Source organism: Rutilus rutilus (assembly GCF_951802725.1).
Source record: "Rutilus rutilus genome assembly, chromosome: 7".
Classification (NCBI taxonomy): domain Eukaryota; kingdom Metazoa; phylum Chordata; class Actinopteri; order Cypriniformes; family Leuciscidae; genus Rutilus; species Rutilus rutilus.
Genome location: NC_140221.1, coordinates 33,626,706 through 33,644,986, shown reverse-complemented (window position 1 = coordinate 33,644,986; position 18,281 = coordinate 33,626,706). Strand labels below are relative to the sequence as shown.

General features: G+C 37.9%; 2 protein-coding genes across 3 annotated transcripts; one reads left to right on the top strand and one right to left on the bottom strand.

The window, feature by feature from the left end:
• The first annotated feature begins 405 nt into the window (after positions 1-405).
• Positions 406-3,332, top strand: klf9 (Kruppel like factor 9). Its single transcript, XM_084415139.1, has 2 exons — positions 406-1,158; positions 2,766-3,332. Exons 1-2 carry the CDS (start codon positions 780-782, stop codon positions 3,041-3,043), a joined length of 657 nt encoding a protein of 218 aa, XP_084271265.1. The 5' UTR covers positions 406-779; the 3' UTR covers positions 3,044-3,332.
• A 1,403-nt stretch (positions 3,333-4,735) lies between these two features.
• Positions 4,736-9,257, bottom strand: fam219ab (family with sequence similarity 219 member Ab). 2 transcript variants are annotated; one of them, XM_084415140.1, is made up of 6 exons: positions 8,792-9,257; positions 7,311-7,410; positions 7,111-7,213; positions 6,926-7,006; positions 6,763-6,838; positions 4,736-6,431 (listed from the first exon to the last, which is right to left on the bottom strand). In XM_084415140.1, exons 1-6 carry the CDS (start codon positions 8,846-8,848, stop codon positions 6,273-6,275), a joined length of 576 nt encoding a protein of 191 aa, XP_084271266.1. In that variant the 5' UTR covers positions 8,849-9,257; the 3' UTR covers positions 4,736-6,272. The 2 variants fall into 2 exon arrangements, with proteins under 2 accessions (XP_084271266.1, XP_084271267.1); XM_084415141.1 differs by having other exon boundaries at positions 6,784-6,838; positions 8,792-9,124.
• Between the last annotated feature and the right edge of the window lie 9,024 nt (positions 9,258-18,281).

Sequence of the window (18,281 nt, the reverse complement as noted above, 5' to 3'; positions counted from 1 at the left end):
ATTTTATGTTTTGCATTTTTTCATTGCATGGTGCCTGCTGAACAATGTGATACAACGTGAAACTGACTCACATTGGGTTTAACTGTAACTAGCTAAATGACAGATAGACAAATGCTAAGTCTGACCAAACGTCTACCACTTTTTTTAGAAACAGTGTCCTCAACTGTATCAACCAGTGCACCCTCTGCTGATTCTGAAGGAGGAAAACCATGCTACTACTGTTCCTGTTATGTTAGCACGCCCTCTGTCTCATACTCTGAACACTATTGGATCCACGACTCTTCAATCTCATGCAGCCTTGGTGATTCCTGGTAGTGCATTCAGAGCGTCGCTCTTAGACCCTTAGGCTTATGCCCAATCAGCTGCGAGCTTTATGATGACACTTTGGGATTCCGCGAAGTAGTTTCTTTCAGATAGGAACAGAACACCAAACAGCGGCACAGAGTTGACGCACTTGTGAGGGAAGAAGAGAGTAGCCTACGCAAAGTTTCCACGCTTTCTGGTGTTCTTGAAATAATACTGAAAATAGACACCTGGATGCTTCGTGTGCGTGTAGACGCAAGAAGCGACACAAGCTTTTTCCTTTATCCTTCGCCGGGAACATTATTTCATCCTAGTCACATTGGGAAAAACACGTGTAGGCGTGAAGCCACGTTTACTGGAGTCGTCTGTACCCCGATGCCCATATGATGAGCATCCACACTGCGCCCTGAGTTTTGTTTTGAAGTATTTGAGGCACTGGTGACTTCTACAGTTCCAGCACAGTTTGTGTAACTACGATGACGGACGTTGAAATTGCTGCAAGGTCCTTGGAGCCGGTCTCAAACGGATCGAGCTCTGACCGCACAGACAAACTAGCCGGCGAGGAGGGACCTGAGGAAAGTCAAGAGAGTCGGACTCTGTTAATGGTCGCAATGATTCTGCTGGACCTAAATCAGTGTAACCCGAGCGGAATCAGCACCAAGCGTATGGTGGACTGTGATGCGGAGAATCAAACCGGTGTAAAGGAAAACCGGGAGAAATGCAGGGTGAAAAGGACACGGAACCGTGACAGACTGCATGTATCAGCTGAGAAGAGACACTGTTGTCCCTATGCTGGCTGTGGTAAAATATACGGCAAATCGTCCCATCTCAAGGCGCACTTCAGAGTACACACCGGTATGAAATGAGCACGGTTGAATTAATTTTGTGCTTATATGTACACAATTACTTAAGTAGCCTAATGCCAGTAACTCGATACCGTCTGTTCGTTTTGCTGGACGCCGTCTGTTATTACGCCCTACGCTCGCGTGTTCTCAGGAACAGTTCGGTTTCAGGAACTGCCACTCATACAACAGTGGGTGTAACCGCAGGCGGAGCGCTCAAGGGTGCACATGAGGGTGGAACAGTACACAATGTTTCTAACCAAAATGAGAGCAAACATGTTGCTTAGTCCACATTGTTACGCAGGTCACGGTGTGATCATAAAATTGCGTAATCGTGTGGCTGGGAAATGCTAGAAGTAGCCTAACCTATTAGGCTATCATTTCAGGCTTGCTAATTTGCAATCTAATGATTCTGTTGAATGGCGAATATGTTCTGTTCTATTGAATTCTATTCTAGTAGTCGTGGTCATTGGTCCTTGATGGTCCACACTTACATCAATGCGACACTCGCTAACCCCATATAGACCTCCTGTTACTGTAGCCCCGCCCCTTTTCAGCGCTGCGCTCGTTGCCTTTTGACTTCCTGTTTGTATTTCCTTAACATGAAAGTAAGATCGTACGGATAAATTAATTAACCGCTATTTGTTATGACCTCCGCTCCAAATATTAAAATGCTCATGATAACTTTAGTTAACTCTTCAAGTAAATCCACTTCACCAGCTAATTACTCTTCGACAGCGATGCCATAGAGATACAGAACTATAGTAAATACACACAATTCTAAAGATGGCTGCACGCTTGTTTCTCTGGCGCATAAGTATAACACATAGATATGTATACGTAGATGACACATTCGACCGCTCCAGACACGTCGGCGCACCCGCCATCTTGGAACGGTCAGCATGTCGTCACTCACAGTAAGAATCAATGATGCCTCAACATTGCGCAGCTTCTGGTTGTGAAGCCGCCGATGTTTAAATTCCTGAAGAAATCGGACAATCTTTCACAGGTGAGAATGTGTTGGTTTGTGTGTTTATTTGAATTAACTCAATATTGCAGGGTTTTACTATTGTACTTTTTAATGGTTTTACTTTTATTATGGTAACTTTTTTAATGTCGTGTTAGTTGACGCCTTCGTTAGTTTAGCAAAATCATTTGCAGTCAATTGCAGATATATACATGCGTCTATCTACGGTTGCAGACGCCCTGCTTGAACGCTCCAATATGACAGACTCTAACAGCCGCAAATGAGGCATCTATGGGCGTATGCTATAATTTAACGCAACGATGACGTCATGTACACACCTCCTGATTTCACAGTTGTAAACATCCGGCACGTGGTGCCGCGTTGTAGCCAAGCGCAGCCCCTCCCAATAAGTGCGTTTACATCCAGTGCAAAACGTCGATAACTAAATAAAAAATCAGCGAATTCTTAAAGCTCATCAACGAAAGTAACGGGCGTTTAAAACGTTTTCTCCATTTTGACACAACAACATACGCACATCTAACAAGTCACCAATAAATCTGTGTCGATTAGGTTTTGTTATTGTTATAGCCTAACTAGATTAAGTTGTATTATCAGTAGGGCCTTAAATTTCTCCTGTGTGTGTGTGTTCTTAGGTGAGAGGCCCTTTCAGTGTACTTGGTCAGGCTGCACCAAGAAATTCTCCCGGTCAGATGAACTGACACGACACTTTCGTACGCACACAGGGGAGAAGCGTTTCATGTGCCCGCTCTGCGACAAATGCTTCATGCGAAGCGATCACCTCACCAAGCACGCCCGCAGACACGCCGGCTTTCACCCCAATATGCTCCAGGGTCCCGCCGGACGAAGACGACACTCTTCAACATCCACATCGTCCTCTGGCTCCAGTGATCACATGTCTGCTGGTGTTTGAGCAGCTACGTGACCCCCACATTTTGGATGTCTCTCTACCTGACACAACCAATTCAGGTCTTAGAATTTCTGATATGAAATTGATCTGTTATATAATAATGATATCTAACTGATGATAAAAGATATCATCAGGTGGAGTCATACAAAACATCATAATGGAGTCTTACAAAATATGCTTGCAGGAGTTCTCTAAGACAAAGACTGAAAATGGGACTTCTCAATGGAATAGAGAGAAACTGTACATTTTTGGCAGAAACAATGTAATAAAGTCCCAAGAGTTATTTCAAATGAGCAAGGATATTTACAGTATAATTTAATCTATATAAATTACAGATATTTACATTATATCACAAATATGGGATTGATGTTAACAGAGAGGAGCCAGGTGATTTATTACACACCCACTGTGACAAAGGGAAATGAACAGATTCTGTGTAAAGATATATTATGTGAAACAGACACATTTTAATTATCAGGCTGAAGTGTCAACATTTTCAGTGGTCCAGTATAGGAAGTGAATATGTTTTAAAATAATAGCTGTGAATAGTTTTTGTTCTTGGTGATATTTAGGGGGGCAGCAATTGACTTTAGTGTTTGAAGACAGTTTTTGAATGATATATAAACTTCTCTGAACGTATGAAAATAACTTAACATCATGTTAAGTAATTATTTGCATATTCTAATCATTTATGCAAAATAATGTAACATTTAAGCTAGAGCATTGAAAATACTCTTCATTCAGAACACTTTCAATTAGTTCTTTTTTTAAACTTTTTACAGTTTTTGATCAGCCTTCATAAGTGATGTAGTGAGGCCCGCCAACAGTTTCACTCATTAGTAGTTTACCATCGCCACCTACAGGCGTGTTATGATATAACACGAGGCAAGATCTGTGCCTTTCATCTCCAAATATTGCAGAACTGAGATTGTATCATATTTCTCACAACCTTTAGTTTTATTAGTAGCCTATAGTATTTACTTTCAGTCAATGAACCTGAGTGACATATTCTTTTATTAGTTTTATTTATGGGGTTTTCATTTTCAGATTCATATTCAGCTGTTGAAATACTTGAAAATAATAAGTCATGTTATTTGAATGTAGATTTAGTTTGAATCTGCCATGATGATCAGCCATTTAAAAGACAAGCACAAACAGAATTTTAAATGTGAACAATAGTCAATGAATCTGTTAGATCTTTATTCAAGTATCGATTTTTATATTTTATGTTATAACTGATCAACAAATATTACGCAAATAAGAACAGAATATCTGCTAATTTATTTTCCAGATGTTCCATATGTTTAATAGGTTGTGAGCTTGAATTCAAGAAGCAGGTCATTTGAAACACAGTCATTGTAAAAATGCTCAACCTGTGCCTTCTGTTTTGAGGTTTAGTACTCTTAACTTAGATTGCAGAATGTAATTAGCAAACTATAGAGAAATACTTTGCTGTTGTTTACAAAAGTCTTTTTCAGTTGCATAGTGTAAATCCTAATGTCGTGATGTGTTTATCAGCATCTTGCAGACTTCGAGCCACTATCATCGTGCATATGTATTCTGTATTTTTACATCACTATCATTTGTACATATATATTCTGTATTTTTACATCATTGTATCATTTTTGCAACATTCATCGTTCATTACCTGTAAATTATGTGCAAAGAGGATAACTAATTAAAACAAAGAGAAGTGTAATTCAGGTCTGCTTTTATTGATATCACTGAAACCAATAACAACATTGTTAGTACATAAATGGACTTTCTCACATAATTAACATATTTATAACATAAAAACACAGCTTTTGTCCAACAAATGCTCACCTTTGATTATGCTTGAATTGAATACATCAGGTCATTACACTTTTTTAAAATTCACTAAAAAGTGAATATGAGCAGTTCAAATGAAAGCAATTTGCATTTTGAGATACAACTCGATCAATACAATATGTAGAGTGTAAAGACAACACAAAATGTGTCAAAGCTGAATTGAAGGGTAAAATCTGTAAAAGATTTAATGTGTAGACGTAACAGTGCAGGTTCATCATTGACAGCTTGAATCATGTTTAACAATAATAATAATAATGGATGTTAAGATAGACCAGTGAATTGTATCATTTTAGCAACATTAACATTCATAGTTTATTCCCAAAGACCAGCAGAAAACAGTACTTTTAAAACAGCCCACAATGTCTGAAAAAGTAACCATTTCCATGAAACGCAGTGATCGTATGAAAATGGACACAGGGTAAAATAATTGATTCCAACAAGGAGCATAAACATACTTTGGTGCCTTCGAGTTTCTTATATCAGAGCATCTTCCTGAATAAAACACTGCTTACTGTAACTATCTAACATGTTTGGACATTCTGTCTAAACAGAAATGTCATAACAGATTAAATCATACCCAGTGATTTCTGACCTTTGAAAAACTGCTTTGAGACACAAAAGGTCTTCATGTAATCATTTTGATCTTCTTAGGTCTGCAGTGAGAGGTACTGTGAAAAGAACAGCAGTCCAGACCTTGACCAATCAGAACAAATATTGCCTTTCTTTTCATGACACATGTGACATACCAAGAGTCAACAAAACAAAGTGTGATGCCCAAGGCTACTGTTAGCGCTGCAGCACGAATGCACCAACATGCAAAATGTTGAACAAAAAACGAACCCAAGTACAGCCTCGATAGCAGCCACGAACAATAAACATCCAACCAGATCCGTACGGAAATCAAATCTTACCCTAACGACAACGTTAATGCAATGAGTGCAACATGAAAGCAGATAATTCTGTGGATAAGCTATTTCAAACTCTCTGTAACATCAAGTTGTTGTTTTTAAATCACAATTAAAGCCGTTTTAAAGCTTTATTTGCTCTACTTTCACTTTTACGGTATAACGCAATGCAGACTAGGAGGTGAAAGTGAGCAGACTCTCCTAGCGTATTAGCAAAACAGTGCATATCCTGCCATAGGAGGAAGCAACCAATAATAGTCATGTTAATAATCATTTGTTAGAGTAAATGTGTGTATGTGTGTGTTAGCACATGTAATGCGTTTTTGTGTATGTGTGTGTGTGTTCACATTTTCCTGTACACCATGTTTATCGTAACGTTTACTGTATTGTACATTTTCCACTGTAATATTGATTAGATGTCTTATCTGAGGTTATGAACGGGAATAAGGGATGGAAAAGAGAGAGAGGGAGCACGAGGAGGAGAAAAGGTGATGGGTTTACTGGATTTGACAAGCAGTGGAGGAGGTGGCTTGGCAGCACATGCAGGTGGAGTTGACGGATTTGGGCGGTATGAGGTCCAGGTCTTCATCATCAGGGATCTCATCCAGCCTGTATCCATCTTTCAGTAGCTGGATGTTCAGATCCTGGTTTATCTGCTGCAGGAAGCAACGAACAGCATGTCAGGCCGTGCTGCATAACCGTCACTAATTAAATCATAGTAATTCATTTGATTTTCCTGGAAGCAGTTATTTGATAGATTAATACAACAACAGGGTTGGTTCAAATTAATTGGTACATTTGTTAGTTTAATGAATCAATGACACGTATAACAACATGAATATGAGAATGGTGACCTTTAAAGGAAAACAAGGAGAGATGAAAGGGAATTTAGTGCATAAAAGATTGTGAGTGACTTTTGAGAAAGAAATCCACAGTCATGATGCTGGTGGTATGGGGCTTAATACATTAACCAGAGTTCATAGGTACCTGTTCCCATAGAGACCTCACCTCGGCTGATGAGTATCCTGATGAGGAATATCTAGACATGTCAAAGTCGTCATCGCTGCAAAGGCGAGGGAAAACAGTGAGTTTGAAGCCTGTGGCAAATGGGGACGTAAATAAATAAGTGGAGGATGTGTGAAGAGCTTACCTGTCTGTGTCTAGAGCAACTAAAGGTTTCTCATCCGGGCTCTGGTCTAAAGAAGAGTAGCCTTTATTGGGAACCACTAACCTGGTTTGAGAAAGAAATACAGAGTTAGCAGTCTGTTTTTGGATTAACTTAAAAGACAGACAACGTTCATGTTGAAAACTGTGATTATTTTCTCTAGTGTGTACCTTGTTCTGGCCATCACATTATTTTTCTTGGGTTGTTGATTGACAGGGCTTCCAGCATTGCCATTTTTCAGCGAACCTTTCCTAACCAGCTCTCTCTGTTTGTCTATACAGAGAACAAATAATGCGAGACACATTTATAATTTCATCATGTCATATAATAATACAAAAAAACGCATTGGCATTTGGCAGTATGGACAAACCTATCTTCATATGGAGAGGAGAAGGTTTATAGTTCAGGGTGGCAGGTTCATTCTCCCTGGTATCTGAGTCTGCCTCTGATGTGGCCGATGATGCTGGATCCTGGTGAACAAGACAAAAGTGTCAGGACTGTCTAGTTTTATCGATTAAGTCAATTTTATGAGATGTCTGTTCTTCAGAGCTTTGCTCTGTCCATTTCCATCAATGTGAATGAGTGAAGCATCACTTTATGTCTGCTGTATGATTTCTGTCAGCTCATTCTAAATGTGAAAGGAAACACAACATTTGCGGAAGCAAAAGGTGGAATTTACCAAATTCAAATAAGGAACGGATAAAGAATTATGACCGATTTTAATATTACAAAAGCATAAATCTACTAAAACTGGAAAAACATTGGCACAGTACAAGAGATTTTGGTACGTTGATCACAAAAACTTTACATATTGTATGTACATAATATATAATATAATATAGCCTACAACAGACCACTGGGTCATGACCAAAAAATGGGTCGCAGAAGGGTTGCATACCCAGACGACCTTAGATATTGGTTTACTTTCACAGAGAATAAACATGGTTTGTGCCAGTCACAATATATTTTGTGTGTTGAGTACAGAGAGCATGAAATAATTGAATTTCATTGAAAACAACACTGTCGATTTTTCAATTAATTCTATGTCACATTAATACTTTTGCATATTATTAGATCTATGCAGTTCATGTGAATAATTTTCTTGAGAACATGTTATTTACATCTGTATATAAACAGTTTGGGTTTTGTGTTGGGTCTCCACTTAATGACCCATGTAAAATCTGGGTTCTGAAGCAAAACCAAATGAGAACCATTGATCTAGAACTAACCACGAGCAACTGCTGTATGGGTCATTGGTTAAATATGGGCCATCCAGATGTCTCTTCAAACAGAGCTGGTTATTTTACTGAGAATTATTGATGAATTTGGGAAGGGTGGGAGGGGTATGACATTATTCAGGTACCATAGCACGTATTCTGCATGATGAAGCAAAAGGATGTGAAGGCCTCTGTGAGATTGAAGAAACATCACGCAGTATTTAACATTGTTTCAAATAAATGTTACAGACAGCGTTACGATGGAAGTACGAAGAGATAGAAGAACAACTCGAGCTGAAGTTATGAAATAAAATGAAGCTGATGTTGTTTTCGATGCAGGGAGACACACACGGTCTCAGTGCGCAGCATCATCATAGTAGCATCCTTACATTTGCAAGCAAAAATTCACACCAGACACAGAAGGGACCATCATCGACCTCTCGTAATATAAGATATGTACCATTTTTGGAAGAAATAACGGTCTGTGATGACACAACATACGACTAATGAAATATTCCACGGGTCGTTAGTTCATATTAAGCTACAATTCGCCCATCAAAATGTTATTAAAACCGCAAACTGACAACATTTGTGTTTTAATCGGATGTTAAAGAGTCAATCTGGTTTAACTTACAAAAGGCTGCATCTCTGCCTCAGTCGGCACTTGAAATCTGTCAATTTCTTCCATCATCTTGGCGGCGGGGAGTCTGAGCCTTTTTTGTGAGCGTCTGTGGTGGATTTCTGCGGATATACCGCAAACCAATTGGTTAAAAATGAAATTTCACAACTGTGTCGTCGGATATTTGTCAGCCCCAAGAATATCCCCGACTCTCCTTCATCCCAGCGATCGCTCGTTAGCCAGCAGTGACCGAGTGGCGACTTAACCACCCACTTCCGGGAGAAACGAGTCTCGAGACGCGAGCAGCACCACGGATTCCGCCCCACTCAACGCCATCGAGCGATGTCTGCTCCACCCAAGACTAGCATCAGACACAAACATTATTGTGCAGGCAGGGTTGTCTGTGGGTGTTTGAATTACCTCGAGATGGCAAGATTTTGTGTGGGACGATGTTTATGCAGTCTATGTCGAACCTGTAATCAGGGATGTCGAATGTGGATTAGAATAAAATTAATGCAAAAAAAATAAAAAAATAAAAATGTATCCCTTTTAAACGGGATCTACAGTGTCCCCATTTGTGTTTTTACAGTGTTGAAAAGCGGTGGGCTGCTAACCCTAACCATACACCTGTCTAATACCAGGCACAGAGCAAGTGACTTCAGGACCCTGGACAGCTTCTGGATATTAACCTTAATAAAAACTGCCTACGACTCTACGAGGCCAGGCCAGCATGCAATCTGAAAAATAGACAATGTCTAGTCTGATATTTGCTTTTGTTTTTTTCTGACCTGTTTTCTAACCATTAATTCCAACCCAATAACAGACGTTTAATCAAGCATTGACTAGAAATTTAATTAATCTAAATGTTAACAAAATTAGCTCAACATAGTAAAACTGTACAATGTCCATAAATCGTATGCTTTAGGCCGCTATTCATCTTAATTATGCTGAACTGCTAGCATATTTCCAATGATATTCCTGCCTATAGTCGTGGATATGTGTTTGCCAGTAGATGGCGCTAATCAACAAGGCATAAAAAAAAACATAATTTTACTGAGGATTATTTCCGATATTAGTCACATTACTAACCAGGCAAAGCTGTATGAAAATAATCATTCCGCTGTGACATTGATGTCGAACTCCTTATCAATTAACATTGAACACTGCAGAAGTGTTACTAAGCTTATATAATTAAATGTACATTTTAAATACATTCCTGCATTTTACAACTATACTTTTTAAACTATAATCACGATAAATGTAATAATGGGGTTCCCTAATGGCTATTAAGTATATAAAATGGCATAACTGATTGCAGTTGTATTGTACTGTAGGTTGGGGGAAAATGCAATAATTGATGTATGAACATTACAAACACCATTGTAAAAAGAAAATGAATAATAGTTGCTATTGACTGTTAGATAATTCTTTGGATTTCATTATCTCTTTGAAAACCTCTAAGGTGTTAAGAGGTAATCTGTAATAATAGCCCATGTGAAACCCCATATGAACAGCTGTTATAAGATTCTCTGTATGAAAAAAAAAGCTTTGTTCTACAAATAAACATATGCTTGCTCTTATCCATGTCAGTTGTCACATAAAGACACCCTTTAATTCAGGGGAAAATGTATCATGTGTGTTTGTTTCATAGGTTATGCAACCATGACATCACAGATGGCGATGCAGATTATGGTTCATTAGTAATCTGGATTTTATTCCAGTAGCCCGTAATGTTGTTATGTAATTCTTTATTTTACTTTACCTCAGGGCAAATCAGTTCTGAAGCTACTGTGTGTCATTACTACGCAGTCTTTTCCTTCAAAATAATCACAGGAATAATAAAATTCTGCAAACCACACCAAAAGAATGAAGTCGTAATTTGTGAAAAAAAAAAGAAAAAAAGGAAGAAAACAACTCAATTTTATGTGGATAACAAAACTACTTTCAGTATGTCTTTGAAGAGACAATTAAAGCTACTACATATATATTGTCCAGTCACATGTCCAGTCACATGTCCATAGAAAACAAAACATGGAGAGTTGAACATCAGCCCCTCAAAGTAATTATTCTGAATTGGTAATGCACAATAAAAGTGCAATGTCTCAACTTTGCTTTAAATCTTTAAATCATGACATTTAAGCTTGTACGTTCAAATAGAAGCTGCAGTTACGTCAAACTATTTCCAGTGAAGATAACTGAAGAAAAAAAGCCTAAATCTGATCTAAAAAACAAACAAAAAACACTTGGTAACATTTGATCATCACTCACCATACAACGATACATTTGAAATAGGGCATATTAACACCAGTGTATAAGGGTGCATCTTTGAGGATATTACTCAATGACAAGCTATAGGTACAAGTTTTTTCCCTGACAATCTGACAGAGTAAAAATCATTTGGTGTGCTGCATTTGTTATAATCATGGTAAATTTTACCATTGACCTTTCACATGGCTGAGCTCTTTAAGGGTTGCCAAGGCCCCGGTTTACTTTTACAGTTTTTTTTCAACTGCTTACACACAAAATCCTTACTTGTCACACAATCTCTGAAACCTGACACTCAAACACCAGAACCACACACAAAAATCTGCAAAACCATTCACTAATTCTCGGCCTTCGACTCAGGTTTCCATTTCATAAAACACTTTTTGCAAACCACAACACACAAATCTAAAATCTAACAGGAAGAATCTTGATTTCCTTTTTCAAATGCCACACTAATTCATCAGAGCCTCACACTAACTCCTCACATGTGCAAACACTAATTGCTTTACTTACCAACCGATCATGGCTTTAGAATAGGCCTATATAGGCCAAATGTCAACTGTTTTTTTGGACTGTGTAATACTGTATTCAAAACCACAAATGCTTACAGTAAAAAAAATAAAATAAAAAGATATGGTTTCAATCTGTCTTTCGTGTTTACCATGAATTTTTCAACATCTCTCTGCCAATTACTTTCAATCTTGTACAGAAAGCTCATAGAAGCTTATGAAAGAAGAGATTTAGGTTTTGAATAACTGTGTGTATATTATATATCTAATATTATGGCAAAGGTGTTTGCAACGTGAGACAAATGTTTGCTTTTGAGATGTTTATGATATTCTGAATGCAGTGCTTAATTTTGCAAGAGATGTGAGGCATTTTGTGTGTGCAATTCTTGTAAAGTTTTTGGGAAAAAAAGAGGCAAAGTTTTGAAAATGTGTGTAAGCAGTTGAAAAAAAACTGTAAACTGTTGCCGAGGGTTCATTGGGCTAGTTTTGTTACAGTCTTGGCAACCCTGGCTCTTATGCCCTCCTGGAGTGTCTCATAAGCTGTAACAACGCCTGTATGCTGAAACGTGTTGGTTGGCTGTTCTTTTTCTTTACCCTACTGACCTATAAACAATAGAGGAGGTTAAAGCCAAAGCCCAATACAGTTCTCAGGACTATATGTGCCCTGTAAAGTTTCAGGCAACATAAACATGCTCAAATTAAAACTTTATATAAGTATTTTCCCTCTCCTCACCCCCTCACAGTTTCTCTATCTCCTACTCTCTTTCACACAATAATTTCCCCATTTTCTTGGTCATTTATGTATTTTTGATGAGAGATATTATACTGTAGTTTATAACTTGAACTGGAGATTAGCAGTCCACACATAGCCCTTTGCTGAAAGTTAGGCCCATTTTGTTAGTTAGGTTTGGACAAGAGAACAGGGAACTGATCTAAGACTAGCACAATGTGACTAGATGTCCAGTGAAGAGCAATAAATAGACTAACAGATGGACTGTGTCCAAGCACTGTAAAATAGATAAGAGGCTTTGTTGTCTTTACGTAATGATCCTCCAGTTGCAAATCACCAACACACAAACAAGTGCAAGACTTAAGATACACACAAGCAAACACATACAGATGAGGAAAAGTTGGTGCTAAATACATTTCAGTTTCAATATACTGCATACATCATTGATTGATTTCAGTGTGCATGATCTATATCTTTGTTTCATCCTTAATTTCAGACAAAAAAAAACAAATGACCAGCGAGTCTCTATTACACTTTATTTTAGTATAAAACATGTTAAAATAGTGAAATGCATTACATGCATCTCAACACAAGCTCTGCATTCATAAAAATATTTTAGTCTTTCACCAATTGACAATAGCATGATTTTTGACAGATTTACCATAGAGTAAGCAAAGAGAATTGTACAAATATAAATTGTAAAAAGATGCAACAAAGTAAAACCACAAGTGAATCAGGCATTTTAGATGTTTGATTGGTAACTTTGCATGCAATTGAACATTTAACATGTTCATTTCACATTTAGCGGGACAATCAGAAATGCCCTGGGCACTGTGACGAAAAGCGCTCCTCTGGACCCTAAATATAGGGAAGAAGGGGGCTCAACCATAAAAAGATCCTTCAAGCCCCAGTGCATTTAAGCAGCAGCCCTGTATTCACGTTTTTCAGTTTCACGCTGCAGTTAATAAGTATTTTTGCTCAGTTATCCGTGGCTCCCGAGTCTCTGCCAGCACCGGAGCCCTTTCCGGACAGGAGGGAATTTTGCAGGCCTTGTAAAGTATAACAAAGAGAATGAGAATAAGCACAGCTACTACTGAGTTACACACAATGGCCACTATGGCAGCTGCAGACAGCCCAGCTCTTAGTTCTGTCTCCATGGTGAGTTGACCTCAGGGATCTGATGTTCAAGAATAGGGAAGACACGTGAAATCACAGTTCATCTCAATGGGTTACTGTGTTTCAATTTCTGCTGTCATTTCACATGATTCTTGAAAGAGCCAACAACACCATCTGGTCATTCAGTGAGTAAGGGTGATCTACTGATCAAAGGTTTGCATCTCTGCAAAGGCGGACTGTGTTAGCCAGATCCCTAGGGAAACATCCTTAGCCTCTGAATGATTCCTGAAAAACAGAGAAAACAACATTTTCTTAATGTAACTATGTATAATCGAGATGTAAAAAAATCTATGAATTGACTCACTAATAAAAAAACATACATACAGTGGGATCCAATGGCCATGAGACCACCAATAAAAATGTTTTGAATTCTTTTCGAAATTCACAAGTTATCGAAATCCTGAAACTTAATTTAGAAATTGTAATTCAAGTTTAAACAATAATAAAAAGTACTACTAAGTAAAACTATACTACACATTTAAACATCCATGTATCTAAACCAAGATGGTTCATCATGTTGAGTCTGTTTCTAACCTCATCTCCAGTTGTTTTCTCTACCATTAGTCTACCCTAGGTCAGCTCTCTTTTCAGAGCTCAAATTACTGTTAGAGGGTCAGTTTATAAAGACAATCTGGAGCAATTCCACTCACATCAATCTCAAGTTAAGAGCCCCGGCTTGAGGTGAGACGACACATGGGCAAGACTGATGAACATCAAACTCTCTGTTTGAGGAACGAGGGCACAATATCATTTTACTTCCAATATGTTTTAAAGTGCCTCCCCAGATACAAATACCCTCCCCTCTACAATCCTATTATCACAGCTCTATATGCATATTCTGTATGCATATAGAGCAAGCAAACCATGATCATTCTGTAGAGAGGACATAATGTCTAACTTCTCCTCGTGGAAAAATGGTCCCACTGATGTAATATATAGGTCTGAAAATGTAAACTGCACTATGACGTACATACTGTGTATTCTGTAGTTAGGCTTAGCTGAGCTAGTCAGAATCAGTGACATTCTGATCAATAACAAGCTGAAAGCAATTGATGAGCCACAGTCTAACATGAACATTAGGGATCTGATTTAGGAATACTGCTGCCTTCCTGATGCATACATGGATATTTGTTTACAAACAATACTATGGCATGATTGTATTTGTTTGTTTAATATTTACTTGATTGTTTCTTATTTTGCTTTGTTTTAATAGGACTACAAATAAATAATAACAAAACAACATAATTTTCCGTGCAATCCTACACAAGACAAGGAGTTTGGAGACTGGATGGATGCAAATTTTTTACACCATCTCAACGCCTCCAATTTTATTGATGAGATGACAGTTATGTCAAATGAGAGAGGTGAAAAGTTAGCATAAAGAGCTAAAATAAAACCACCCACAAATACAAGTGTGATTGCTCTTTTTGTCAGTTTGCTTTGAAATGCAAAGAAAGAAAGACGCATGAAACATATCTTATTTTGCTGACCTTATTGTGGGCAGTATGCATATAGCCTATGCCTCTGTGCTTTTGTTCCTGATGAAACAACATGTTTGCATGGCCAGGATATAGCCTATATATTTGAGCATATCTATTTGAGGAACTGCAAAGAAGTTGCCAAGTGTTCACAGCACTAGCATGAGATAACTCATGATAATGTCAATTTAATATACTTCTGTTCTATTATAGGTCTACTCAAATAGTGATATGGTCCTCAGGGTAAACAGTTTCAATTATTTTTTTTTATTTTTTTATTTATTCTCAAAAATAGGGTGTTCATTAATAAATAAATAAAAAATATGCAAAATTATTAATATTTAGGTTATATAAAAACCATTCAAGCTGACATCCAGCCTTTCAAAAACAAAATCATAATGTAGGCTACCAGCGTTATAAAGACCTAATTGAAGTACTAGTTTGAGAAAAACAGCCCTACCCCCCTAAATGAAACATGAGGGGAACAATGAAACACTTGTCTGTCCAACACTATGTGGAAGCACAACAGCTGACTGCTGCTGAATACTACATACAGCAGATAAGACTATTAAAATGAGTAAGAAAATGGTTAGGCTATCCAAGACTTTACAACATTTTTACATAAGCAATAAAGGATAAACTTGCCTGTTTATAAGATGAGAAGATGGTGCTCCGTTCAAAACAATGCGATGCAACCCGTCTGGCGCCGCGCTGCAGTTTCTCTATTCATCCCGATCGTAAATTCTGCTGTTATGGCGATGCTGCTTTTGCAAAGTGAACTTACTCGCATCTTTTACACTGGCATTGCCAAGTACTTCTAATGCGGACCAATTATAAGAAACAAGTCAAATGAGCTGATGCCCTGATGTGCAGTCCAATCAAAAAGTTTTCGCTTAACAAGAGATGTCGAAACAGACGGGTCCGTGTCTGACCGCGTTCAGCATCCAGTGAATCAGGTTGATTTGAAGCGTCAGCTGCTCGGAGATCTCAGCAGTCATTTACTTACGCAATGTTTACTTTTCGAGTGTAGCTAATATGCAGATGAAGTGGCATTATTCAGAGCAGCTTAGAGCTCAGTCTCCCTGCAGTCACTGCCTGACCCTGACTGTGCCTTGTAGGCGTGGTTGTCATTGTGGTGTTGTCCTGAGAACGAAAACAAACGTTAAACTCCGCTAACCAATGACAACGGGAGCGATCCCAGGTGACGTGAATGTCCCTGCACTGTCCGGACTCGGAAGGCAGGCTCGGGTGGAGTCGGGAGGGAACTGCTTCGTGTTTAAAGATAAATCATTTTTATCAGCTTTTAAAATGTACACGTGTATATTAAAGCTGTAACCAAATATTCAGTATTGTGGGAGATGGCTGTTGATTCAACTTATTATGCGTGACTAATTAAAAACAACAACATGTTAAAAGGATAAAAGCGCTTTTCTTTAAATTGTTCCAGATAGGAAATTGAACAGCTCGAAATATTTTGTAACAGATATGGAATGAGAGTAAATTTGAGTAAAACTAACGTTTTCAGAAGAGGGGGCGTTTTAAATAAGAATGAAAAATGGTATTTTGCTGGAGAGCAGATTGAAGTGGTCAGTGCTTATAAATATCTGGGTATGTGGTTTACTCCAAAATTGTCATGGTGGAAAACCCGACAATACTTAGCAAACCAAGGAAATTAGGCAATGCTTTCTTTATTACGGTTTGTTCGTAAGCAGAAAAGTAGCTGTAACCAAGCGTTGTATTTGTTCGACCATAATATGGTTGCACCCATATTGTATTATGGATCTGAGATATGGGGCTTTGAGCATGTGGAATGTATTGAGAATGTTCAGTTGTCCTTCTGTAAGAGACTCTTATGTATCATCAGTACGAGTGTGAGCAATGTAGCTGTTTTGGGCGACCTGGGTAGATTTGCATTATCCACTACCTATATGAAAAGTTGCATAGTGTATTGGATAAAATTAGTGTCCATGCCTAATTATCCAAGAAAATGTTATAATATGCTCTTCCAGTTGGATGAAGTAGGTAGAAAAACATGGGTTACCTGCATTCAAGTTCTATCTCAATGGTTTCTCTATTGCTTGGGAGGCTCAAAGTGTAGGTGATAATATTTACATCTATTCTGAATCAACGATTAAGAGAAAGAGCACAGAATGCATGGTACACATCAGTCTTAGAAGTTGAATATATAGTCACAATGTAAATCAATGGTGGTACAGGAGAGCTACATTGCATCTGTACATAACTTACAGTTACGATCTTTGTTGTTATTCAGATGCTCAGGACACTGTTTAGCTATAGAAACGGGTAGATGGAGTAATACACCAATGACAGAAAGAATCTGTAGTTATTGTAAACTAACTAATATCTCTACTATTGAAGATGAGAAGCATTTTTTGTATGACTGTTCTTTGTATATGAATCTGCGTAAGAAATATCTAAGTGATCTCACACTTGTTGGTGATGTTTGTGTTGATGTGTCACAGGTTTGTGAGTTAAAGCATGCATGGAGATTAGCACTGTACATATATCATGGAATGAAAAAAAGAGCATCTGTCATGCTATTGTAACTTTGGAACTATGGGCCGAGAGGCCATGTAATATTATTATTATTATATAATCTGCTAAAATTAAATTAAATGATTAAAATAATTATTTTAACATTTTATTTTGTAAAATTTTATTTCATTGAATGGCCCCCTTGAAAGTTTAGGGGGATCTCAAAGTGGGTCCCGGGCCCCAGTTTAGAACCATGGTCTATTATGTGGGGGACTAATGTAGCCTATATGTAAATTGAGGAATTAGTCACTGAAAAAAAAAAGAAAGAAAAAAGATGTGCGTACCCCTTTCAATGTGTGTTCAATGTCTGTGGTGGTCATAGTTCTGTGTGTTATTGCTGTTTTGCGTGCTCCTTTATAAATGTAATACAATATAAAAGTCATTTGTACTGAAGAATGCAGCTATTAAATGATTCCTTTATGGTTTACCAATAACGAGTCAGGAGTCCCCATGGAGCCATTAGGAGTACTGCAGAGAGAAAAGCTTCACCCTAATGTCACTCTTTGAGATATAGAAGCAAAGAGTTTCCTATTTGAATTTTTATGCCTTGTAGAAAATCAGGAATGAGAAATAATTATGGAGATTTATTTTTACACCTCGCGTCACAAAACAGCCAACAGGCAATCCTTGTTCCCCATACTCTTTTTGAATTTCAGAATTTCAATAAGTCTCATGTGGAGCAAAACCAGGTAACATAAATAAGCATCCATCTAATCACATTAATGAGTGTAACACTCAAAAACTAAACTTATCTGTTTTCAGCCACAGTTTTATTTTTCCACTGGTAATCA

Coding starts and splice junctions, on each gene's coding strand:
- fam219ab (XM_084415140.1), bottom strand. CDS start 8,848: ATGATGGAAGAAATTGACAGATTTCAAGTGCCGACTGAGGCAGAGATG. Junction 7,411..8,791: donor AGGCAGAGATGCAGCCTTTT/GTAAGTTAAACC, acceptor CTTGTTCACCAG/GATCCAGCATCATCGGCCAC. Junction 7,214..7,310: donor TCCTCTCCATATGAAGATAG/GTTTGTCCATAC, acceptor TTCTCTGTATAG/ACAAACAGAGAGAGCTGGTT.
- klf9 (XM_084415139.1), top strand. CDS start 780: ATGACGGACGTTGAAATTGCTGCAAGGTCCTTGGAGCCGGTCTCAAAC. Junction 1,159..2,765: donor GCACTTCAGAGTACACACCG/GTATGAAATGAG, acceptor GTGTGTTCTTAG/GTGAGAGGCCCTTTCAGTGT.